Below are 24,155 nucleotides of genomic sequence, written 5' to 3'. Positions count from 1 at the left end.
TTTCACTAAGCTGCAAGAGTATTTGTCCATTCCTCATGCAGCACAGGATGGGACCACCAGATGCACTTTGCTTTTCCATACTGACTTTTCCCACGGCAGAAGAACTATTAACAGTAATTTGTACTGGGCCTGCAACCAACATTAACTGTCAAGAGAGCGTAACTGAATAGAGGCTAGACAGTAATAACATTAATTTCTTTGAAGAATTAGAAAAATGTTTGTGACACCAAATGTCATTTTTCAAAGCTATATGCCTGTTTACATAATCATGCCATTAAATGGGTTACGGTGATAAAACCCAGAAAGCTACCATGTGAATTCTTTTATACAACTGATTGGCTAATGCCAGTTGCTAAGAGAAGTGCTTCGTGTTCTGGCTAAATACTATTTCTTTCATCGAAAGGTAACCCACAGCTCTCTAAATCTCCTAATCTTTCTCCTGTGCAAGACAGGGCCAGCAATATAAGACACAAGGCTCCACCTAAGCCTTCACATTCTCTCCTGGCTCTGTGCAAGGAAAAAGCTCAGTAAAGCCACAGCATCAAATATCTAATAAACTTTGATAGTATGAATCTTTCACCCTGTCACATGCAACATTACAGCAGTATGAAATTAAGTCCTCACATTCTAAAATATTTCTGACTAGCAATCAGAGAACACTAAAAAGGACAAGATGTGAGAGTTTAAAAAGTGGAAACTGAAAGCATGCATAGAACAGATAAAGAGGAAAAACAGACCATCTCTTCCTTACAGTGCAGGCATATACCTGGAAAAAGAAAACCCTACTACTTCAGTTATTCTTTTACTCGCATGTTTGATCTTAAGTACCAAATTTCAAGGAAGTTTTTTTTTTCCTCTCCATTCTGAAATTTAAAAAAGCAAGCTTTTAAACGTGATAGTGTCTTGTTTGCAAAATAAAAATCCTTTCCTATCCCAATCAAACTTATTTCCTCAAAGTTTACCAAGTCATCGTTTAGCATGAGAAAACTGAATGCCATGTTTTGCTCAAAAATCTCATTATCTTTTCTACAACCACTCATTACAAGTATCATACACATATCAGCTAGCATACTGTGCTAGCACTATTACAAATCAGCACTTACTCCCTTCCAGAGAAAGGAATCAGCACAAAGTGCTCCAAGAATGCAAGCAGCCTTACAGAAGTAGAAGACAGCACAGGAAACATGCCTACAGAGCACAGCGAAATGAAGATCTCAGCAGAGAACTCTTCCATTGGTGAGAAGTGAATGTTTAATCCTTGAAGCAGTTCATTTTGGCCCTAGAAATCAGGTATCAGGAAGGGCTGCAAGAACCGGCAAGAACTGTACCTTGTACTAAGCTCAGCTTCATAGCTTTCTGGCTTTCCTGCTTAGAAAAGTCACTTTACCCGTGTCAAGTATTCTCAAAAGACTGTAACAACCTTCCTTCCAGTTGCTGGCAGCTTTTGGTTCTTGTATGCTCACTGTTAAAAGCTATTTCAATTCTGGAGCCTTCTGGCTGACCCAGGTTCCAATCTCCAGAGTCTGATGACATCAGAACCGATGCAATTCAAACAAGATCTATGCAGCAATGCTTTACGTGAGTAACAATGGGGAAAAAACATTCACCACGGCTGAAAGACTGCCACAACACTACAGATATCCTGAGTACATCTAAGAGAATCTAGTTGAAAATAAACACAGAGGTGCAGATATTTGAGAATCCAACATTCTGCAATCAGGAAGAAGAGGGAAAAAAATGTAAGAGGGTACAACTGGAAGAGAAAGAATACATTTTAAAATGGGGTTTTAATCTCACAGCCTTAGGTAGCAACTAAGCATCTGTCTTAGCTGCCTAAAAAGCAGTCACCCCAACGTTTTAGCAGGGCCAGAAAGATTTGTTTTGGTTGGAGCTATGACAAGGTTACACTGGCAAAGCTACAGAGCTTCTCGGGGTAGAGCAAAAGGTTTGTTTCCAGTCAACAAAAGCAAGTAAAGACAGGGAAGAGACAAGAAGTAGATCATGTCACCCACATCAATGTTCAAGTAGGTTAAAAAAGTCTGTTCTGATATTTAGTCATGAAGACGACATTCACAGAAGGCACCCTCACCACATGATTTTCAGCATCTAGGATTGGTGTAAGAGCACAGCTTGTACAAAGAAGAGAGGAAGACATGGGAACAATAAAGATAAAAAACATCACAAATACATTGCCTAAAGAAAAGAAACTGTCTCTATGAAGGTTTCGGTAGAACTAGGGATTTTTCCTCCAGGAATGACACACTTCTGTTTGCTTCAAGCCTCGATTTTTCTTTTTTCTTTTCTTTTCTTTTTTTGTTTTTTTTTGATATTTGTAGGAAATCCCTTACTACTTAAACTCAAAGCACCAATTCAAAGCATATCAACATTAGAGACAAAATCTAGCATTCTAGAAAGTCAAAGCAATCCAACTGCAAAAGAGAGACAGACAAAAGAACGTGGAAGTTCTCTGCATGCTTACTGTAAACTTAAACTCCTGGAGTGATCCACATAGTAAACTGGACAAGGAGCATGAGTTCCTAAGCACTAATGTGTTTCATGACTGAACTTCAGTAAATACAGTCAAGCTGAAACTTAAAACAGTACAGTTTTTAAATCAACTACCCACCTCTACCCAAAATAAAGAATTGTATAAATACAATCTTCTTTAAAACTCACCATTTGATTTTATTTCTCGTACGTAGTTACTTGGAAACCACCCCGTTTTGCCATTTAGAGTTCCTTCCCACCAGCCTCCTTCTTCCACTCTTGTTACATGAATAATATCTCCTTTTGAAAAAGAAAGTTCATCTTCATTTGTCTGCTGAAAATTAAATTTTGCTCTCACCACCAACTGATGGTTGCTGTTATCTGTCATGTCCTAGTAGGAATACAGAAGGATAACTTTAGACATTTAAACGATTATTTCATTAACAGAAGCATTCATACAAATAGTTCCTGCCCTCTTCCCCCAAAAAACACATCTCATGCATATTTTTATTCTAAAGATTTGCAAGGGATGATCTACCATTTCTGGTGTGTCTCATTTTCATTTCTTGATATCTGCAAGTCCCAAGAGTTTATCACTTTATTACAGCCTCTTCAAATCAAAATGGGGAAACAGAACTAAAAAATGAGAGTAGTTCCTACTAAAACAAAAAACACAACTCTTTTCTCTATATAGCATAAACTGAAAATGCCTTTTGCAGATACAAAGATGCAACAGTTTTATATCAGAGAGTTTTCTAACTCATTCCAGATCAGGAGTGGTGGTCCTGACTTAGGTTTGACTCAGAACCTTTACTGCTGGATAGCAAATACAGTTTACAACTTAAAGCTTCCCTTCCCTGGAATGTGCAAGTCACAGTGGCCTGCCCACAGAGGAAGACTGTTTTCTTCCAGAAAGCCTAGGAATCAGTTATGCAATCTATATCAAATAAGTACTCACAAAATCAATTGCTGCAAGGTTAGAATAGGTGCTAATCTGATGCACATTCAGCTTGCAGCTGTCCATGTACACATGTGCTTATAAAAATGAGGAGGTTTCTTGTTCTATAATAACTAAATGCTCACAGCTACTTTCAAGTGAACAATGTTCAAACTCAGCATTTTGCTCTTGGCTACCTGTAGCAATGTAGAATTAGGATGAACTACTATGCTTTAAAAAAGCTAAAAAAGCTAAATACTTGAACAGCTTTAAATAATCCAAATACAAACCACTGCACTGTAACTGAGAGAATAAGATTACTAAACACACCTATCTTTACACATGGCCAGCTCCTGTATTACCAAAAAAAAAGTAACGTGAGAAAATCTCTGTGTAAGTGATCCTACTCAGGTCTCCAGGTTAACAGAATTCCACTTACATGTTTGCTATGCAGTTGAGGTAATTAAAATACTTACCTTGTCGATTTTTTTTTCATCGTTACATACAACACCTCAGCTTAGTTTGAAAATATACAGAAAGCCTCACGATATTCTAAGTTGCAAAATGTCTGATGATTATATTGCCACAGATTCAAACAATTATCTCTGCCTTAGCCCTCTGCTTGTATGTCATGTGTTTTCACTTGGTAAAACTGCTTAGCAAGATTAGTAAACAGCAGAAAGTCACAAAATGAGCAGCAACACTGCATAGTTATATCAACTACAGCCAATTCACTTTATCAGAGTGGCTCCTCAGCAGAATCAAATGAGCAACATATTTGGTGAGAACAGTTCCAAACTAATTATCTAAAGCAGCAAAACCAAATGATGTATTTTCCTCATTTTGGTCACCAGCTTTCTTCTCATTCTTGAGCTTCTCCATCCCTTTGCAATTGTCTGCACAACTGTTCAGATCTGATACAAATTCTTAAAGCTTGTTATTTCAGTTTTCCAGCTAACAGCTAGTCCTACAAATGGTTGCATCAGCAAAACAGAGTGGGTGGTGAACAGCACAGTGGGAGCTGGAATTAGTGGCCTAGGGCGAGAACTTGCATAGGCTCTGCTACAGCAGAGAAAACACAGCAAGCCACACATAGCACCGTGTTAAAGTTCCATACAACAATCATCACATAGTTCAAAATAGCCCCCCCTTTAAGCATGAAAAAAAAAAAATAGCAGTTTACAGTTTGGAACCTTCCTTACCAAGCTTTTAGTTGCTAAAAGCACCTTTCATCAAATTAGTTTCAATGTAATACCCCACCCTGATTAAGGTTGCAGTGTGAAGCAACTGCCCATGCCACTCCACTACCTGAAGGCTGTTTGAAAGATTCATCTTGAAACATAACAGTAAACAGGAACAACTACCAGTATTGCCAACACTAGAAGTACCACCCTTGCTGAGGTCTGAATACCTTTCGTTAATCTTCCCTAAACTCAGAGAGAGTACAACCAGTGACAAACACAAGATTTTGCCTTTAAAAAAAGACCTTATACTTCAGACTATGAAATAAATGTTGCAAAACACTCTGTGCAAACAACGTGGAGTGGTAATCAATAAAGGGGAAAAACAAAGGCAAAAAAACCACCAAGAAAAAAAAAAAAACACTACCCTAGAAGGTCACAGAAAGCTGCATGTACTTCAGAACATCGTAAGAAAAGCTGCAGAAACAGAACCTCACAGGCTTGAAATCCAGGGGTAAAATAAGTAAAGCAGCAATCAGTTGTTTGTTACACAATTGTTTATTTATAAATTAAGTAAAAAGGAAAACAAAAATTAAAAAGCACATCTCAGCACATCTGAATTACAGAACTTACCAAACTCCGATACTGGCCCTGAAAGAGCTTTGAAGTTCTACTGTGTAAAGACTGAGATCCCAGAGAATCAAAAGATTTTATCCGATGAGATGAGGGACGTGCACATACAGAGTCACTGCCCAGCCCTATGTCTGGGGAAGGAACACAAAGCAACAATTAGAATTTGAGAGATCTGCACGTAACTTTCTGCTTACTTCTGAACAACTCACATGCTTAAAGCAGGCTTAAGGTATCCATAGCTGCTCAATAACTCCAGTTCTAAAAAGTTAAAGCAACAGTATGATCTGAAATCCAGACGCTCTCAGCTTCTTTCACGTACAGACAGGAAAACAATTTGAGCTTAGGAAGAGGAGGGTTAGGATTGCATTTCTCCATTCCTACCCACTACCAGTCTTTTTAAAGGTAATTAACCAACATCATTTTAGCTAGTGGCTAAGAAATTCAAATGCACAGAATCTGCTTGAAGTAAAGCCAGCCACATCTGTTTCTTAATTCTTCCCCACCACCATCTCCTTCTCAATTAGAGCATTCTTTCCACTGTCTTCCTACGTTCCTCTCCCATCCTTTTTGCCAGATCAGCTATTTCTTCTTCTTTGAAGGCAGGAGGGAATAGCAGAATAGGAAGAAAGCTGCTTGCTTGAAGGAAAGAACACCAGCATCGCCCTCCCCGCTCCAAAAAAAAAAACAACACAACAACATTTCCACTCTTTCACTAGCTTCTCTCTCAAAAAAACAAACAAAAAAAGCCCACATCATCTGTGATGTATCCTCTCCAAAGAGCTGACAGCGAGGGGCTGTCAGAATGAGCAGGGCTGGGCTCATTCTGCCACCCTACTGGGTATCAGGGCAGTAGAAGGTGATCAGTTGGGCCCTCCCACCATCAGCCTACCCATGATGGGGGTAGAGCTGTGTATTAGCAAGGCAGGGGCTCAGCTCAAGCAAGGCATTAGCTGTGCATTAGCATCTTCTCTGTGCCAGGGTCCCACCACAGAAATCCACATGGAGCTCTATCTGGCATTACAAGGAGATGGGGCTGCTTTCAGCTGCACTAGTTCTCAGTCAGCCCCCAGCCCTCACAGCCAGGCCTGTGGATGAGGAATGCTCTCACGGCCCTTACACACAAGGCATGTTAAAGCAGGCAAACGTTGCTCCTTTGCCTGTACACCACATCTCATCCTTTTCCCTCATGTTTTCCATACATAACAAAACTGAGTGAGCATCTGAGCTTCAAGGAGCCCTATAAGCCATGTGTCCCAAACTTGGACACCACGAGGCTGCACAAGTCTCCCATCCTACCTGCTCTCCTAATTTTTAGGCCTGCTAATCCCTCCTAGCAGCTTGCTGTGCACCTCCAGCAGCATTTGACCTACATTAGAGGTACACAGACAACCATATTCCCTTGTTTGGCTGCTTTGAGACTAAAACAAACTGTGATTACACAATCCTAGTTATTTTTGGTATAGAAAAGTGACACAAGCAGGTTCCATTCCACAAAGAGTTAGATGAACAACGTACATCTGTTGTTTCACATCAAATCCAATGGGACAACTCTATTAATCTCAAAGAGAATGCCTTTCAACAGTACAGCATCTAATAGCAGCTAAAATGCAGGAGAAGGACCAGACTGAGATGAGCAATGAGCACAGGAGAAAAATGCTGGCAGAGGATGCCCTATGCCTACAATTATTACCTTATTTGGGTATATATTTTTAAATTAGTCATTGCATTTATATATTTTTTGAAGGGTAAACTTATTACTCAAATAGTGCAAGACTAAAACTATCATTTTAACTTGAGTATTTTGTAAAGATAGTATAATCACGCACCAAAGTCATAAAAACTTCCCTCTTTGAAGTCGCTTTCTTAAAAGCACTTGAGGCCACTGTATTAAAACAAACTATTAATACAAATAGTGGTGATTATAGTCCACTACAGAAAGAATCTTCAAATTTGTTTTCATAAACTGCTTGGAGAAAAATGGGACAAGATCACGGACTTCACTTGAAAGTCGTAACTTTATTCTTAATCCATGCTTCCAAAAGGATTATTGCCCAGGAAAGTTTAAATAAAAAAAATTCAAGAATATTCTCTAGCAACAGAGTCTGCATGTTAGATAAATATTTAATCTGTTAGTTTTCACAGAATCTTCCATCTATCCAAAGATTTCCAGGGTTTGTAACACTTCTTCACAGTTATCTCATCTTCCCTGTACCAGTTCTTCTCCCCTTATCCATCTACAGAAGATAACTGGTCCCTTGAACTTATCCCTTCTGAAGTTAAAGAACTCAATGGAGAGTACATACTTAGCCTTTCATCAGTCAGTCTTCAGGCTCACTACACACACTCCTTCTGCTGTGCAAAGATCTATCTCAAGAATCTGTGTATCCATGTAATTCATGCAGACCCAGATCTGAAAGCCATCTTCCAATACTAGACTTAGGATATTTACAGTCCAAAAGGCCTACAGTCACCAAGAAAACCCTTAGGAGGAACAGCTGGTCAAGAAGACTTATGCAGTCCTTTTTGCTTCTATAAATGAGGCACAACACCCAGCTTTGATTTCTGATTTCCATATCAACATACTACTTCTCTACTTCCATGAAATGAACCAGTCGGAGTCCCTTCTAAGACCACCTGCAATAGTGACTTTTTGATGTGGATATTACTCAACTGATGTTTGGATCAGACACACTTTCCCCTTCTCGTGAAGACTGCTATAGTCAGTGTGCAGTAGCAGCTTTAAAGATGCACTGAAAGTGATCAACATTCCCACTCGAAGTTAACATGAGAAGCAGTAGTATAAGCAGCTTCAAAAGAACTGAATGATATTACTCCATGCCCATTCACTAGCCCTAATAATTTGTTTGCAGAAGTCATACCTGATGTAAGAAAAACAATAAGCAAAAAAAATAACTCTTCAGAAATGGACCAGAGATATACCATAAGGGGGACACGATACTAATAGCACTATTAAACAAAGGTCCTTGACTTCTAAGAGCTATTGCTAGCTTAAAGGCTCACTCTTAGATTCACTGCAGAACTTCCTGCTGCAGAAGAAGAGACTACAGAATCCACAGGGCCACTGGTAAAGCTTTAACAACAAGATGCAACAACAAAAAAAGAAACACACCTCTATAAGGCTGCAGATGCTTATTTTATCCTAAGTATAGCAGCGGGCATAAATATACATTGCTGCAAGTTGAACACAAGGCAAGAGAGCACCAAAAGAGTAAGCTGCACTTACCTGCAGTCACCTTATTTAAAGCAACCAGAGAGCTGAGGACTTTGCTGAAGTTCTGACCCTGATACAGGTCATTTGCATCGAAAGTCTGAAAACAGAAGAACGTACATTAAGTCATGGAACCATTTAAACAAAGCATTTCTATCCTTATGCAAACCATAACTGGAGGAGCTGTTCAAGGTGATCAGTCTTCAGGTGGCTGTCATAGATCCATCAAACTATGGGGTTCTCTTCCCCTTTTTTAAAATACTTGTTTTTCAATAGAAATAAAACATAGGAACAGATGAATTTGAGTCAAAAAGAAAGGAAGAAAATATAAGCTAAAGATATCAAGTGCAATTCTGGCAAAAAGAAGTTCAGAGGGCTGCACTTCCCGCTCAGCACACTCTTCCTATTCTGTAGGAGCTCGCAAGCACTGTACCCAATTGTTCATAACATACTTTTAAAATATTACAGCAGCATACACACTCCTTTATTCTACAAGACAGAGATGAAAACAGTATTCCTTGAAGTCAATGAAATCTACATTGCTGGATAGGTTATATAATTGGAATGAGTTTTGGGAAGGGGAGGGATGATGAAAGCTGAGGATGATTTTATTTTTTAACTGTGGGAAGTAGATTCAAACCTCAAACTATCTTGTAGAAAACATGCTAGTAGCTTGCAAGCATGCAGCGATGATGTTAAACATCTGGATTTTCAAGGGGAGAAAAAGAGAAAATTCATAATATTTGCCTGAGGTAATGAAAACGCTCATCCAAAACATCATGAAAACAGCTCTCGCAACTGATTCTGCATTGATTCAAAGGAGTAACAGTATTCCCTTGTGTAAGATTAGAAAGAGGACAGCAAAAAGGCAGCTTTCAGTATCACTGTTGTCCCAACTAATTTCAGAACCAAACAAAAAATAAATAAATAAAAAATTCAGCTTCCTGCAGTGTCCCAACCGTTAACTAAAAAAGTCAGCAAGAACTTGGCTGTTTTCCTGATCATAGCCACATCCCACGGGCAGATCCACAGCCCCGCACCCATCCTCCAGCAGCCTACAGGACGGAGAGGTTGCTGCCCCAGGAGAGAGAACGGAGCATTGGGAAGCAGCTGAAATGGAGCAGTGAAAGCTTTCGTGGAAGCTTTTAAAAGTAACCACATCACAGGCTGACAAACACCAAAGGATCATCTGCTGCTAGCATCTCCCAATTGGCAGACAGCCCGAGGATCCCATGGTCACAGGCAGAGCTGACAGGCACCAAGCAGTTCCCGCTTGCATTAACTAAGTCAGATAACTTCCACCAAGTTTCACTGTGCTACAGATAGTTCAAAGGAGTACTTGTAAAGAGTATTTGAAACTGTGGCCCTGAGCCTAAAAAAGAATGGAAATAGACACAGGCACTTGCATGGACGTTGAATCAGAAAGGTACTGAGGGGAAGGGGTCAGGCAGAGGGGGAGAGAATTATTAAAAAGGTACATTTAAGAAAAACATTATAAACTATAGCTAAAACTTACAGAAATGTAAGAAATAATCATAATCACAACTACATTTTCAGCTCACCTTCATTCTGAGCTTGGTTTCAGCCAGGGCTCTGCCAGGCCAGCTAAGCGAAGCACAGCAGGATGCGAGTGTGCCCCGTTTCCTGTTGTGCTGGGACTATGAGGGACCCAGGAGGAGCTGATTGGGCCTTACAATGTGTTTGAGGTCGTAAAAAATGCCTGTATCCAGGGTGTGCATCCAATCTGCCTCACAGGAAGCAGCACAATGAGAGGATAAGAGAAATGTTTGCTTCCTTGTGGTTTTATATAGAGCCATTCCAACAGGAAGCCTCGGCACTGTCACAGCCAGTAGGTCGTTTGTTTTTTAATGAAAGGGCCACGACATCCTCATGCTGATTTCATAGTACACCCAAAAAGCCCCTCCAACTAAACGAAATTATCTCAAGATGTTTCATGAGGAGCTTCGTGGGATTTCTAGAGAAGAGGGATAACTGCAGGTTTTCACAATAAGTTGTGTGTGTGTGGACTGCCTTCTCCATCCTGCTATTTACATGCAGACCTAAGAGCTGACCCTTGAAACATCTCATCTGGATCTGAGAGTCCCTCAGCAGCTTCTCCCTTCAGCATGGCCAGAAGGACATCCATGCAGTACTTCGGTAACTGACAGAGCCAAGGCTGAATTTTGAGATGTGAGTAATGAGCTCAGTTATTTTCATATTGCACACCGTTACCAAAACAAAGCCTGCACATTAAATTACTTCCCATGACAGCAGTATAACCCACTTTTCAAACTGCAGAAGCATAGCATGAATTCAGACTTGCACATCCTTGCCATAGCTCTTAGAACCTAAATATGCAAACAAAATATATTAGCTCGAGAATAACTCCACTGTCTTTTAAACATTGTGTGACAGGCATATACAGACACTAAGCAAGTCCACATGGAAAAATACGTCCAGCGCATCTTTCCCTGCTGCACAGGCAAACAACTCTGCAGACACACCACCTGCAAGGATGTTTTACCCTCCCATTCATCCACCCCCTACCTTCCCCCACGACACTTAGGGAAAACATCAGTCAGGATGTGACTGTGCAACTGCATAAGTCACGTTGCACCAGGACACAGATAAGCCAAATCCTTCTAGCAAACGATTTAAAGCAAATAAACATCGGCCCTTTGATTTCAAATTCCACAGAAGTGACCACAAGCAAATATGCCTTTTAAGTATTAACATAAAGCATAACATAACATAAAACATAAAGTATTAAATGAAGGTAAGAGCAGGACTATGCTATGAAACTCCTTACAGTAAATAAAAGTTCACTGGAAATCAATGAACTCCAGAAGGTGAGCAGACCGATTCCCCTTACACCTCTTACTCAGGAACAGGAAAACAGGTCAATAACATCATTCTCACGTTATTCTCTCTCCTCTCCCATGTTTCAACATCTCACCTATCAATCTCCTGGACACATGCTATATTCTAAAGCAGATCTGACCAAACTACCTTGCATTATGCGCAGCACTACATGCACCCCCAGGAGCACAGCAGCCCTTTCGGTCACAGCCAGCAGATTTGCTGCAGCTAAAATTTCAACAGGAAGCAAACTTTCCTGTCAATTATATAATGGCCTCTCCTGAGCAATTAATGAAATGTTAAACAACGTGAGCAGGTATCAATGCAGCAAATACCCTTTAGGAAGATGTATGTTAGATGGTAATTCTTCATTTATAATTGTATTAGAGGCTATTAATTAGACAGTTCTTAAATTCATTTCATAGGAGCTATATTGATTTTCCCATTAGTGATGTTCCCTAAACATCAAGCTAAATGCCTCAGAGATCCATTTCACCCATGTAATGGTTTTCAGCTACTAAATCCATACTCTCATTTCACAGCACAACTGACTTCTGTATCCATCTACTTAAATCCCAATGCATAAATAAGGGCCACAGTAATAAACTCAGGTCATTCTAAACCACTTGAGCTGTCAGCCCTTGGTGAGAGGAGAACTCTGTTCAAAAGGTGTTTATGACCTAATCTTAATGAAATAAAACCAACACAGGAATACTCATCCCTTATATTCCTGAGGAGCAGTATCCACTGAAGTCACAAACACACTGGCAGAGGAATAAGAGAAAGAAAAAAAATGAAAATAAGGTCAGGTAAGAGCAAACTAAGCAATACCAAAAATGTCCAGCAATGACTTGTTTTCAAATTAACCATCTTCAAGGTCTGCTGATGATAAAAAGCTGAGAAGATTGGCTGATGCATCTGAAGACTGTGCTACCATTCAGCAAGACCTGGACAGATGGGGAAATTGGGCAGGGAGGAACATGATGAGGTTTAACAAGTGCAAGTATAGAATACTGCACCTGGGCAGGAATAACTACATGCACCAGTACAGGTTAGGGGATGATCTACTGCAAAGGAGCGTCTCACAGTAAGACAAGTTCACATACTGGTGAAGATAAAAGGGTTGTTTTAAATATGTATTTCCTTGCTAGACTAATGCTTCAAACTTACTGTACAGGATTCTCAGCAGACATTAACATTTCAAACATCTGACGAAGATAGATGGCAGCTTTTTTTAAAGCCCAGCACTGTGAGCAACAGCAGCTAATTTAAGGACAGCCCTGCTATCTGTGAATCACAGATAGGCTGCCACTGCTGACCTACCCCTACACCAAGCTATGACCTCCAGGCTGTGTGTTCCAAACCAGCAGGACACTTCCTAGCTCAGCTCAGTGGCCTAGGGCTCCCTGTGTAAAAGATTAGAAGAACATTGGCTTGCTCCCCCGGAGGAAATGGAAGGAAATGAGCAGGGTCTCTGCATCACCTGCGGGGTTTGGCAGCAAGCAGCATGACCACATGCAATGCGTCATCCCACCTGCTCCTGGCAGACAGACCACAGTGCTTTTGGCCATGGGAGCACAGAGAAGTGAACAGCAGGGAAAAAGGAGGAAAAAAAAATAAAAATCTTTCAGTGAGGAAATAGTGACCTTCACAAACAAGAACCTCCAGCAACTCTTTTAGTTCCACCACTACCCTGGTGTGCTCCTGCCCACAGCAGCTGGCGAGGGGCCGCTAAGGCTACAGCTGTGTTTCACCTCCTTGTGATTAACCCTCACACACCCAGAGCACATAGGTAAGCCTGCAGGCAAAGCACCGATGTCTTTGTTCATTCCAACGGTGGGTCAGCAGTGAGGGAGCTCAGCCTCACTCAGCCGTTATGCAGCAGCTGGTTGAGAGCAGGGAATTATCATCTGAAAGCTGCGGCAGTAAAAGGGGAGATAAGGAAAGCAGGGAGCTATGACAACAGAGAGGAAGGGGAGGGGGGAAAGGGAAGAAGATTACAGCATTCTGGAAATTTGTATGATGCATACAGTCGCCCAAACTGTAATACACAGCACAAGGGAAAGCTAAATAAATCAAGTCGTTTGACAAATTAAAAGTAAGACAAATAACTGGGAGAACAGATCTGCAGCGTGGGGTTTCTGGGCTATTTGTAACAGTTCACGAGGGAAATCAAAACTCAGTGGTAAAGAACGTATAAAGATTCAGATCTGAAATAAAATTTATTGCTCATATAAACGTATTCCTCAAAACCAAAAGAGCTTAATTGTACTACGAGCACCACATCACATAAATAGCTTTAATCTCTACAATGAATAATACTTTAAAAACCTGTTATCTACTAGAGCATGCACTGGCAGTAAAAGCATATACAAGTGGCACACCTGTGTGTACAGATGGCACGCATTCATCTGAATACACAAATTTGAAAAGGATAAAGGTTGAAGAAATTTTGTTTAGATTTCCTGAAGATGTACTAAAGCTTTCCATCTCCATCTCCGTTCTGTCCCACAGCCAGCTGCGAGGCACTAAGGATTCACTTCAAACACCATACAACATTCCACCCAAGCCACTGCTTCAAAGGCAACATCTAAACATCACCAGAACTAAGCACACACAGGTTTTCACAAACCCCAGAAAAAATTACATGGCAAACAATCTGCACAGAAATATTAGATTCCTTTTTGAAGATGAGCGATACAATTCCCGGGATTACCTGAATTTTGTATGTTTTTAAACACAAAACATGGCAATTTAGCATCTTCAAATGAATTCCAAAAGGATTTTTTAGTAAGAAAGTTACAGAACCTTGTACTTTAAAGTATAGGCTTTTAGCAGTAGCCAAAAATATTTAATTTAAAAATAAATACAGGAGGGCTAGCAACACCTGCATGCGTTTTTCATTTACAAGCAGAGCTTGCTCCATATTTCTACCTGCACAGGTAAATGAGTAGTACAGCTATCACTACCCATCCTAAGTCACTTTCAAATCACAGTGTCAGGGATGGGAAGGGGCCTCGAAAGATCATCTGAGTCCAATCCTCCTGAGCACCTGAATTATCCTGTACATTTTGAATCTTAAAAGATATTACGCACTGATAAACTCTTGTCACTGGGGAGCAGAGTGGAAAAGGAGAGTCATTTAGTGACATGTAATACGTGTAAATGATGGAGTCACACGGACTTCAGGAAGCTCCCACTCTTGGATCTCCAGATAGAAGTTGTTGGAATGAAACTACCAAACAAAATTTCATCAGGACACCAAAACGGAGATTTCTTGGTGAATGCCAACACAACAGATTAGAACGGATTCTTATGCAACTCCTTTGTTTCAGCTAAACAAGATGCAGTGTCCATGAAGAGAGCTGTCTCAGCAGGGAAGGACACTCAGACAGAAGCATTCCTGAAGAAAGACTCAGCCTGGTAAAGCTCACCTTTATTTCTCATATATAGAGACAAGAACTATGTAAAGCTCTTTCCTAAATAAGGAAACACAGCTGTGGACATTCAGGTCAAAATGCACAAGGAATACTCTCTAAACAACCTACTAAAAAAGCCTATAAATTACAGGCTTGGAAATACAGATAGCACTGCTATGAAGTTTCATTATTGCTTTCACAAGTGGAAGAGCAACTAACTCTCAATCCAGCACAGACTGCCAACACATCTGACACTGTCACACAGTTATACACAGTGGGGGAAAACCACAAGAGAAAGGTAAAGGTTATTTTAGTGAACTCTAAGTTGTTTTTCTTTCTGTAAGCGAGAACTAAAAAAATCCACTCTCTCCATCTCCCAGTTTCTAACAACAAAAGCACTAAAGATATTTGAAGGAACTGAGGAGTAAAAACTGCAGTGCATGCCAAGTGAAGGGCTCAAGCACGCGTGTATGTAACAAAAAAGCACTGTACAAAATAATACCATTTTCTGATGCCTGAGATCAGGTGCTCAGTAACCCAAGTTACACAGTTTCCTCAGTTTGAGGATGTCAGTGAGATCATAGAAGTGCCTTCAAGAGAGTGCAACAAGTTTTCTCTAGAATGTCAAAGAAATTTTCTTCTTCAAAAGCAATATCATCCAGCCCTATAAAAGCAGAATGCAAGTGTTTCTGAAGCTCCTATCAGCACAGCCCTGCTGTAAACAAACTGCAGTGTATCAGCTATATTTGGCTTAAAAAATAATAATAATAAAGGCTTCTAATCTCAGTGTTTTAGACATCACAGATGACAAACTAACACAGCACGGAAGGATGTGAGCGGAGCAGAAGCCAAAGCTGTAAATGGGACTGAATGCAGTGCCGTAATTAAGAAGCCCAGGCCAAATTTTATAAACAAGCAGACAAAGCAAACAATAAAGCACACAGAACTACCAGGAGACCTCTCAAAATAAATAGGCTGCAGGAAAAGAAGGCAGTTTCTAGCTCCTGCTTCTCTGAGAACAATGCTAACATCTACTCGAGGACTGTTCCTTTCATTCTGAGAATAGCTGCTTATACTCAAAACCATTTTCTTCTCCCTCATATGAATGTATACAAATCAATGCAGCAGGATAAAGCTGGTCAGATCAAGTCAGTTGTGTTTTTAGGGCTTTGTATGTTTGAATCAGTTTCTAACTAACTAGTAATTGCTTTAAAAAAATTACATGGGAGATTTTGGTCTTCTACATTCCTAGGATGTCTATAGCAATAGTGACCAGTGTAACTCCACAGTCCTTGTCAGATGGATGGATGCAGGTCACTGCAGTGGCTGAGCTTTCTTCCTTTTTAAAAGTCATTCTTTCCATATCCTCTATTTCAGATCCTTGTTGGGCACCTATTTTCATACCAATTCCATCCAACACCCCCACGAAGAAACAGCATGGAGAATGCAAGCACCCCTGAGTTACAGGTTAGAGGAAATGCGCCATGTCCTGAAGTATTATGTAAAGCTTACAGGCAGATCTGCACCTTCTTGCCTGCAACAAGAAAGCTTCATACTTTCAAGTAGCCATAAGAGAACCCGCAAACTCCTTCCTGCCTTGATATACAAACAAGTGAATGAATCTAATGTTACTTTGCAATCCACGCATCACAGCTGCATATCATTTCATGGCTTTTTTTTTTTTTTAATCATTTAAATATTAAGCTAGAAAGAAACAAGTTAAGAAAAAACTTCAAAGGAAAAAGAACGCAAGAAATGGCTCTTCACATTTCAACTCTGGGCCAACACTTCACACTAACTGAAAATATCAAGAGCAATGAAAGCGAAGACTGACCCCAGAGCAGGATCACATGCAATCAGTGCAGGAACTGAGATGACTGGACAGCAATAAATGAGAATCACTTAGGACTTCAGAAGCCAACTGCCCAATTGGGCTGAAGACTAGAGGAAATTCAGCCCTCTGAATAGGTTTTGAAGGCTGATCATCAGCATGAATATTCCATTCCAGAATTCAATTTTGAAGAGTCAAACTACCATTTGCCAATGCCTGAATTCCATAGCGACACTGAATTTTATCTTTTAAGGCTCCAAATCAACTGAGCATTAATGAAAAGGGAGACAATATATTCAAGATACCTGAAGCTAAGGATTTCAAATACTATGAACTGAAATGTTAATATTTGATTTACTTTCTAAAACAAAGTACGTATCAGCTGAATTGTAAACACTTCCATTTTCTTACTGAAAAACACAGGAAGGATGGCTTACCACAACTGATCTCAGATGCCTTCTGTCTAGATTCATATTCTGCCAACAATTCTCAAATGATTTCTCCAGTATCAACTCAATATCAAAAACCTTACTGTACAGAGTGGGAAGAGTGCTATGTAATGAAGCCAAGTACCTCATTTACATCATGAAAAAATCTGCAGAAAAAGTAGGAAAAACAGTTTATTTTGATCCAAAACACGTAGCATTACCTGTCCTATCTGTAATCCAGACCTCCACTTGCAAAACAGAAATAACAGTAGCTAAATACCATGTTAAGTCACTACCATAATGTATAGCAAAACCACAGACTTCCAACACCAGTGTTTAGACAGAGCAGGGCAGAAGGTAAGAGCTGGAAGTGGAGGAGGGAGGTGTTACAGAAGAGTCATTTTATTGGAAAAGATTTTGTACTACATGAGGTTATCGCCTCCCCTCTTAAAATAGCCTGCTGGCTGTTTTACTACAGCACCACATGATTTAACCACAACTTAAAGGCTACCACGTGCTCACGTGTCATCTGGAACAAATGCGCACAGCCAAGTGATCAGATGATGCGCAGATTCAGTATCAGTGGTGGAAGAGCCATAGACAAGGCACAAGCCACAAGAACAGTCCCACTGACCTTAAACTAGCACCACATTTAGCCTGCTGCTCATCAGCATGCAGAAGCACTTCACATACACACTTGTTTTGTTTTTCAAATAAAGGTATTAAATGCCAAAACAGAAAAATGCTTGTATAGTTAGATGTGCACTAGAAGCACAGGAGGCAGACTGGAGGAGAATGGATTTTGACATTTCTGGCATAGGTCAGAGTTTGAGTAAACATGCTAAGAATGCATAAGTTTGGGGAAAAAAAGTGGGAAGGAAAAGGAAAAGTAGCCTAGAAATTCAAGAACAACAAAAAACAAGGGAGTGATACCATCTTTCAGCTCAGAGAGAATTTATCAGAAATCTCAATTGCTTCCTGAATATACCATGGAAAGCGCCAAAATAAAGAGCAAAGGCTTACTGAATTTCCATAGGCGTGTTGAAGCCTCCATTTATAATCAATGGAAGAAAAACAGTAAGTCTGCAACATTTAGCTGAAATGAGCTAGCCTGAAAAAAAAAAAAAAAAAGAATGAAAGTTTAAGCTGGATCCAAGCTAACCCGTTTTGACACTTTCGTTTCAAAATCCATTAACCGCTCTGAACCATGCACATCCTCTGATCTACAGCTCCTCTGAAGTGGGCCCTTTGCTAGTCACAGCCTGCAGTTCTGATTTCAGCAAGCACAAATGCTGTTAACGAAGTCCAGGGCTGGATCTCTCCATCTCTTCCAGTCACCTGCAATAACATGATCTGGGATCACCCACAATTTCTAGGCTGCAGGGTGACCTCATTGCAGCCTTTCAGTACCTAAAGGGAGCCTACAAACAGGAAGGGAATCAACTCTTTGAAAGGGTGATAACTGCAGGACAACGGGAAATGGTTTTATGTTGAGGGAGGGAAGATTCAGGTTGCATGCCAGGGGGAAATTCATTACAGAGAGAGTGGTGAGGTGCTGGAACAGGCTGCCCACAGAGGCTGTGGATGCTCCATCCCTGGAGGTGCTCAAGGCCAGGTTTGAAGGGGCCCTGGGCAGACTGGTCTAGTATTAAATGTGGAGGTTGGTGGTCCTGCCTGTGGCAGGGGGGTTGGAGATTTATGATCTTTGAGGTCCCTTCCAACCCTGGCCACTCTGTGATTCTAAAGCACAGAACTTTATTTGGGAGCCAGGGACAAGTTCCATCATCTCTGCTCTGCGTCAGTCACCACTCCAGATGCAAAGCTGGGTTAGCTGCCTGAGCAGCAGCTGAGCAGCTAGAGGGCCCAGCATCTTCATGCAAAGAACATCAAACGCCAAAGACTATTAACCACAACAGACTGCACCTTGAGGCCATCCAGCAGCAGCCAGGAAAGACCAATCATCCTTGCCAAGGGTGAGGCAGATACCTAAGGGCAAGAAACACTTCACAGCCTCAAGTAAACCCTTCTGACTCAGTTTCAAAAGCCCACAGATCAGCACACAGTTTGAAATAGGGAATCTCCCTTACTCCCATCTCCTACGACCTCACACACGTTTAACACAGGATTCATCAGACTCCCACAGCAATCTCATTCTAACAGCTGACATGGCAAAAAAACAAAATGCATCCAGCAAGAAGTAGGAAGCTTGCAGCAACTTTCATGAGCTAAATGAGCCCAAAATAGGACCACGTTAGCACCCAAGCTAACATGTGGGAGGGAAACATTAAACATTTTGTCTGTCAAAGGAAGAAGACTCACTTGAGGCAAGAGGAAGAGTCACAGGTCAGGAATTTTCCAACAGGGAAAACTAGCTGCAGCCTCCCCTATTCTAATTATCCAACATGACACTGGTGCTGGGCAAGAGACTTCTTTACAAAATTCACACTTGTGGTCTATGGAACTTGGAATTTTTTTTAACATGTATTTCCAAAACTCCATAAAAGATGGCCTATGGCAGATTGCAAACAAAAACAAAATCCATATCAATTTTTCTGTTTATTCATAGTAGTACCTGGGGATGCAAGCTGAAGGAAATAAAGCAAACTTTTCCAAGACACTAGCTATTGCAGTTGTAAGATTCTGGCTCACCAGCCAATGGCCTTGGGTATCCCAGCTGGCAGAGAGAACTGAAGGCATTGCTGTGAGCAAACAGTCTCAGCAGTATGATCTTCACTACTCCTCCCAGTAACACAACCACAGGCATTCAGACCTTTGCAAAGCAGGGTCCCGAATCCAGCTGCCTACTTACGCACACCCTACCTCACCACCACTGCCTGGGCCCTGACCTGGCATCCTGAGCCACTAGGCAGCGCTGGGCTTCTTCACCAGGCAGAACAGAGCAAGCTTCCGCCACCTGGTAACAGTTTGGTTACAGTGTGACAAAGCATTTGTCCCAATCCTGCCAGTTGTGGTTTACCCTAGCAGCAAGGCAGCAGTTTAGCACCACCCAGTCATTCACTCACTGTCCCCACCTGGAATTAGGAAGAGAGAGACTTGGAAACAAAATACAGCCTTCACATGAACGCACCAGCTAAACAGAAGAGGAAAATGGAAACAAAATCACAATGCTAACAACACATGCCTCCTCAATGCAATCACTCACCACCCCCAGACCTGCCATCAGCATGAGGTTTCACCACTCCAGCCAACCCCAGAGAAGAGCCCAGTCACCTACCTGCAGCATTATGGCCGTAAGTACCATGGTGCTAGGCAGTGCAGGGTAACCCCTGTCTAATTCAGGAACCCGTGCAGGCCCCACCTCATGCCATCATGGCAGCAGCCCAGCCCCAGGTGCACTCTCACCACTCAGAAACAACCAACATCTCTGTGCAGGTGACACTGTTTCAGATACTCATCTCTTCTTGAAGTAGAAGGAAGAGTCAACACATCCACCAGCGGCTCACATAGATTCCAACTTTTTCTTGCTTACTTTTTCTTACTTTTTCTTGCAAAAATTAGTGTTAATGACCAACTGTTTCCTTTAAATACTATTCTCCCAGGTATTACTGTAAAGCTGGTTATCTCCATGCCAGAATTCACAGGAGAGTCAATGAGACTGATCAAATGGATCTCTGTGACTTACCAGCCCCAAATGATACCTGTTAGCTTAAGAGAAGCTGGACACCAGATTGAAATGTTAAGAATAGCACACAATATTCTACTTGACACAGAAGGAGGATTGGAAGGCAGCAAACACAGGCTTATAGAGATCTAGGAAAAGGGAGAAGGGAAGGAGTCAAGAGAAGTGCAGACCAATAAAGCCAGTGCCTAAGCCTGAGAAACTGACAAGAGCTGTAACAAAGAGCAGTAACAGATAGAATGGTTTGAGCTGGAAGGGACCTCTTAAGGGCCACAGAATCACAGAATGGCCAGGGTTGGAAGGGACCTCAAGGATCATGAAGCTCCAACTCCCCTGCCACAGGCAGGACCACCAACTTCCCCATTTAATACTAGACCAGGCTGCTCAGGGCCCCATCCAATCTGGCCTTCAACACCTCCAGGGACGGGGCATCCACAGCCTCTGTGGGCAGCCTGTTCCAGCACCTCACCACTCTCTGTAAAGAACTTAATCTCTAAAGGCCATCTAAGTCCAACCCTCCTGCAAAAACAGGGACACCTAGAGCCCAATCAAGGTACTCAGAGCCCCATCCAACCTAGCCTTGAATGTATCCAAGAACGAGACCCACCACCTCCCAGGCAACCTGTTTCAGTCCACCATGGCCCTTATCACAAAAAACTCTTTCCTTATATTTCACCTGAACATTGAGTTAAAAAAATACTCCCTGTGAAAACTCAGAAATACTCATGAAGAAATAACAGCTATTCACAAATAATTGGTTTTTGCTAGGAAGAGATCATCTAAGAAGTGTTCAAGAAGGATCCTATTTAGGACCTACAGTACTCAACAGACATCATTTCACAAAAAGCTTATAGTGAACACTGCTGGGATATCTAATCATTCAGGTTAATCACTACCTTATTCATAACAAATAGCTACCATAGAACCTTAGAGGTGACCAAATATTACAATGGCAAGTGAAATCCAATGCTAACAACAGTAGGACCCCACTGAAAGGAGGGTGGAGGAGTCTTCACTATTAAAAAAATGTTCTGCAATAGCTATTCCCATTGACAAATACAAGAGGGACAGTCACTTACTAACACCAAATCAGCCAAATCATGAAATTCTAAGGAAACAATGCTGGAAATAAATAGGAAAGATTGAAGCAACAAATTAATGGCATTTGTCATTTCCATACTAGCTCCACAATTTAAAAACCATTCTGGTCCATCATCACATGGCAAAAAGCAACAGGACACAGATGCAGTAAGGTTGTTACTGTGCCATATGAAGTCACATACAGCATGGAGAAGGTCATCTATAACGTAAGAACAAGAGTACCTGTTGGCATCAGCTGCAGCAGCTTTACAAACAAAAGGAAGTTTTTATAAAATGCATAAGCAAACCATGGAACTCATTGCCATGGGATGTTGAGGGAAAAAAAAAAAAAAAGCTCAAAATAGCTTCAGAAGGCTTTAGAAAAAGCTACAGAAGTCCATCAAGCTACTAAAAACACTGATACATCCATCATCTCTGTCGACAATTGCCTCCTGTCAACTAAAGGTCCAATCCTGACTCAGGGCACCCCATGGCTGTACCCCACGTGCCTCCACATTTTCTACGTAATCAGCTCACTGAAACATTTAGATTTCAGTAGTAAGAAGACAGGCAAGAAGAAACAACTCCACGTGTATCACTGTGCCACTATGGTGAGACTATGGTAGAGAATAGCAGTGATAGTTTGTTACTAAAAGGTGTCGCGTGGTATGTTGACACATTTTGGGTGTTTTGTTCCCCCCCTCATTTAACCTTTGCTATTTAAATATCTCAGTCTGCACAGCCAACAGAGTTGAGTTGAAGTATTTGTGAGACTTCTGCAAGTGAGACTTCTGCTGGCAGCTCACTAATTTCTTTGATACATCAATGTGAAGTACGATGTATGATGAAGGATGTGGCTTCCAGAGCAACTGAAACACCTAGAGGGAAATACTTAAAACTAAAGTTGCCATTCACATAACACTTCGAGAAGAAAGGATACCAATTGAATTGCACAAAGCTACCACATTTTAAGAAGCACCACATCTGAAGTTACTGTAAGGCCATAAACAGCTACAATATTCTGTCATTTAGCATGAATCAAAACCAGCCAAAATAAGAGAATTCATAATCCTTATTTAGACTGCGATCTCCATTATAACATGGCCAAAAAACACCAATCAGCCTTAAGACCTCCCCACCTTTTGACTGAGATCACAGAAGGTCCTGGTGATCTCCAGAGAGCCACACCGCACTGCAAACAGAATCCAGCCTCACAGGAGTTCAACACAAAAATGAGCAAGATGCTCTGCACACAGCAAAAGCAGGCATCACATCAAGCAACGCCCAAGGTGATGTCCTCTCACGTTCCTTGTTTCTTAAGGCAAAGGTGGTATCAGCTGTTAATATCTAGCTTAGCTACAGAAGGGGCAAAAGCTTTTCTTGTCTAAGCATCCCAAAAATACAACCCATGACATAAAGATGTTACCGGAACTGCAACTTATGCTGTGTTTAAAGCCTACTGCAGCTTGTGCCTCAAACTGTCCAAACACAACAGACAATGCTTCTCTGTTACCTATAACTGGGCAAACAAGGAAACTAGGCTGAAGGCACAAAGCTGAGGCACTGTAGGGGTTGCTCCTGGAGGAGGAAACAGTTTTTATTTGCAGGAATTTTTAATTCTGATTCAACTACAACAACAAAGGGCAACAGAAAGCAATGACAGCACAACTTCAAATTGTTGGCACATTCAGCAACTAAAAAGCCATCAGTGAGTATTCAGAAGCACAAAGTTACCACGTACAGGGTGTGCTGTGTGTACCTGGAACGGTGACGCTCACTTTCTGGGGAGTATCTTATTCAGCTGTGTTTAAATCCAAATCTCATTTCAACAGTCACTGCATATCTTCCTCTTTCTCAATCAAAAAGCAACAAATGTCTGCAAACTGACAACTTTCCCAACGCCCATATTTTCTCTCAAATGAATGAGAAGTGACACCAGATACTGCAAGCAGGAAGAAAGGAAGCAATATGATAACGCAGCTGAGTAAAATATGCAGTTCCAGGTTGAAGAACTAAGCAAATCTTTCCAATATGATGTTCCAGAAACATCAGAAAACAAGCAATTCTGCTTTGTTGGATCCACATCTTTAACAGCCTCCAGTAACATTATCTCAAAAAGCTGTTGTCTCAGACATGTTATGCATACAAGACAACACTAAGAAGTTGACTCATATTCAGAGGAATACATTTAAGTTCTTTCAAAGGTGAGAATCTTTTCACTTACACTGCAAGAAACAGAATGCATGGCTGAACAGCCTAGGACAATACTGAGTTCTTAATACATCTCAACTCCTATGAACAATTCCAAGTGAATATACTGTTTTTATCCTCCTAGAAGTAACACCACATATTTGAAAGCTTCACTGCTGATAGTTATTAAAAAGCACTTTTCTTTCAGTTGAAGAACAGACTGAAAATGCTTATTTTGTCT

The 24,155-nt window shown here is 41.1% G+C and overlaps 1 protein-coding gene across 5 annotated transcripts in view; it reads right to left on the bottom strand.

Moving 5' to 3' along the window:
* The window catches only part of ARHGEF7 (Rho guanine nucleotide exchange factor 7), a 107,176-nt gene that overhangs the window by 57,825 nt on the left and 25,196 nt on the right, over nucleotides 1-24,155 (bottom strand). For 4 of the 5 annotated variants that reach the window (XM_048934557.1, XM_048934558.1, XM_048934562.1 and 1 more), the window contains exons 3-5: nucleotides 8,483-8,567; nucleotides 5,239-5,369; nucleotides 2,677-2,878 (exon numbers count right to left, since the gene is read on the bottom strand). In XM_048934557.1, coding sequence (XP_048790514.1) covers nucleotides 2,677-2,878; nucleotides 5,239-5,369; nucleotides 8,483-8,567 — 418 coding nt within the window. Of the gene's footprint in view, nucleotides 1-2,676; nucleotides 2,879-5,238; nucleotides 5,370-8,482; nucleotides 8,568-10,029; nucleotides 10,124-24,155 lie in introns of those variants that run through there. The other variant, XM_048934559.1, reaches the window with a different exon arrangement.

The sequence above is a fragment of the Lagopus muta genome, chromosome 1, assembly GCF_023343835.1.
Source record: "Lagopus muta isolate bLagMut1 chromosome 1, bLagMut1 primary, whole genome shotgun sequence".
Taxonomy (NCBI): Eukaryota; Metazoa; Chordata; class Aves; order Galliformes; family Phasianidae; genus Lagopus; species Lagopus muta.
The sequence above is the reverse complement of the archived record's forward strand: the minus strand, read 5'-3'. Positions and strand labels throughout refer to the sequence as shown.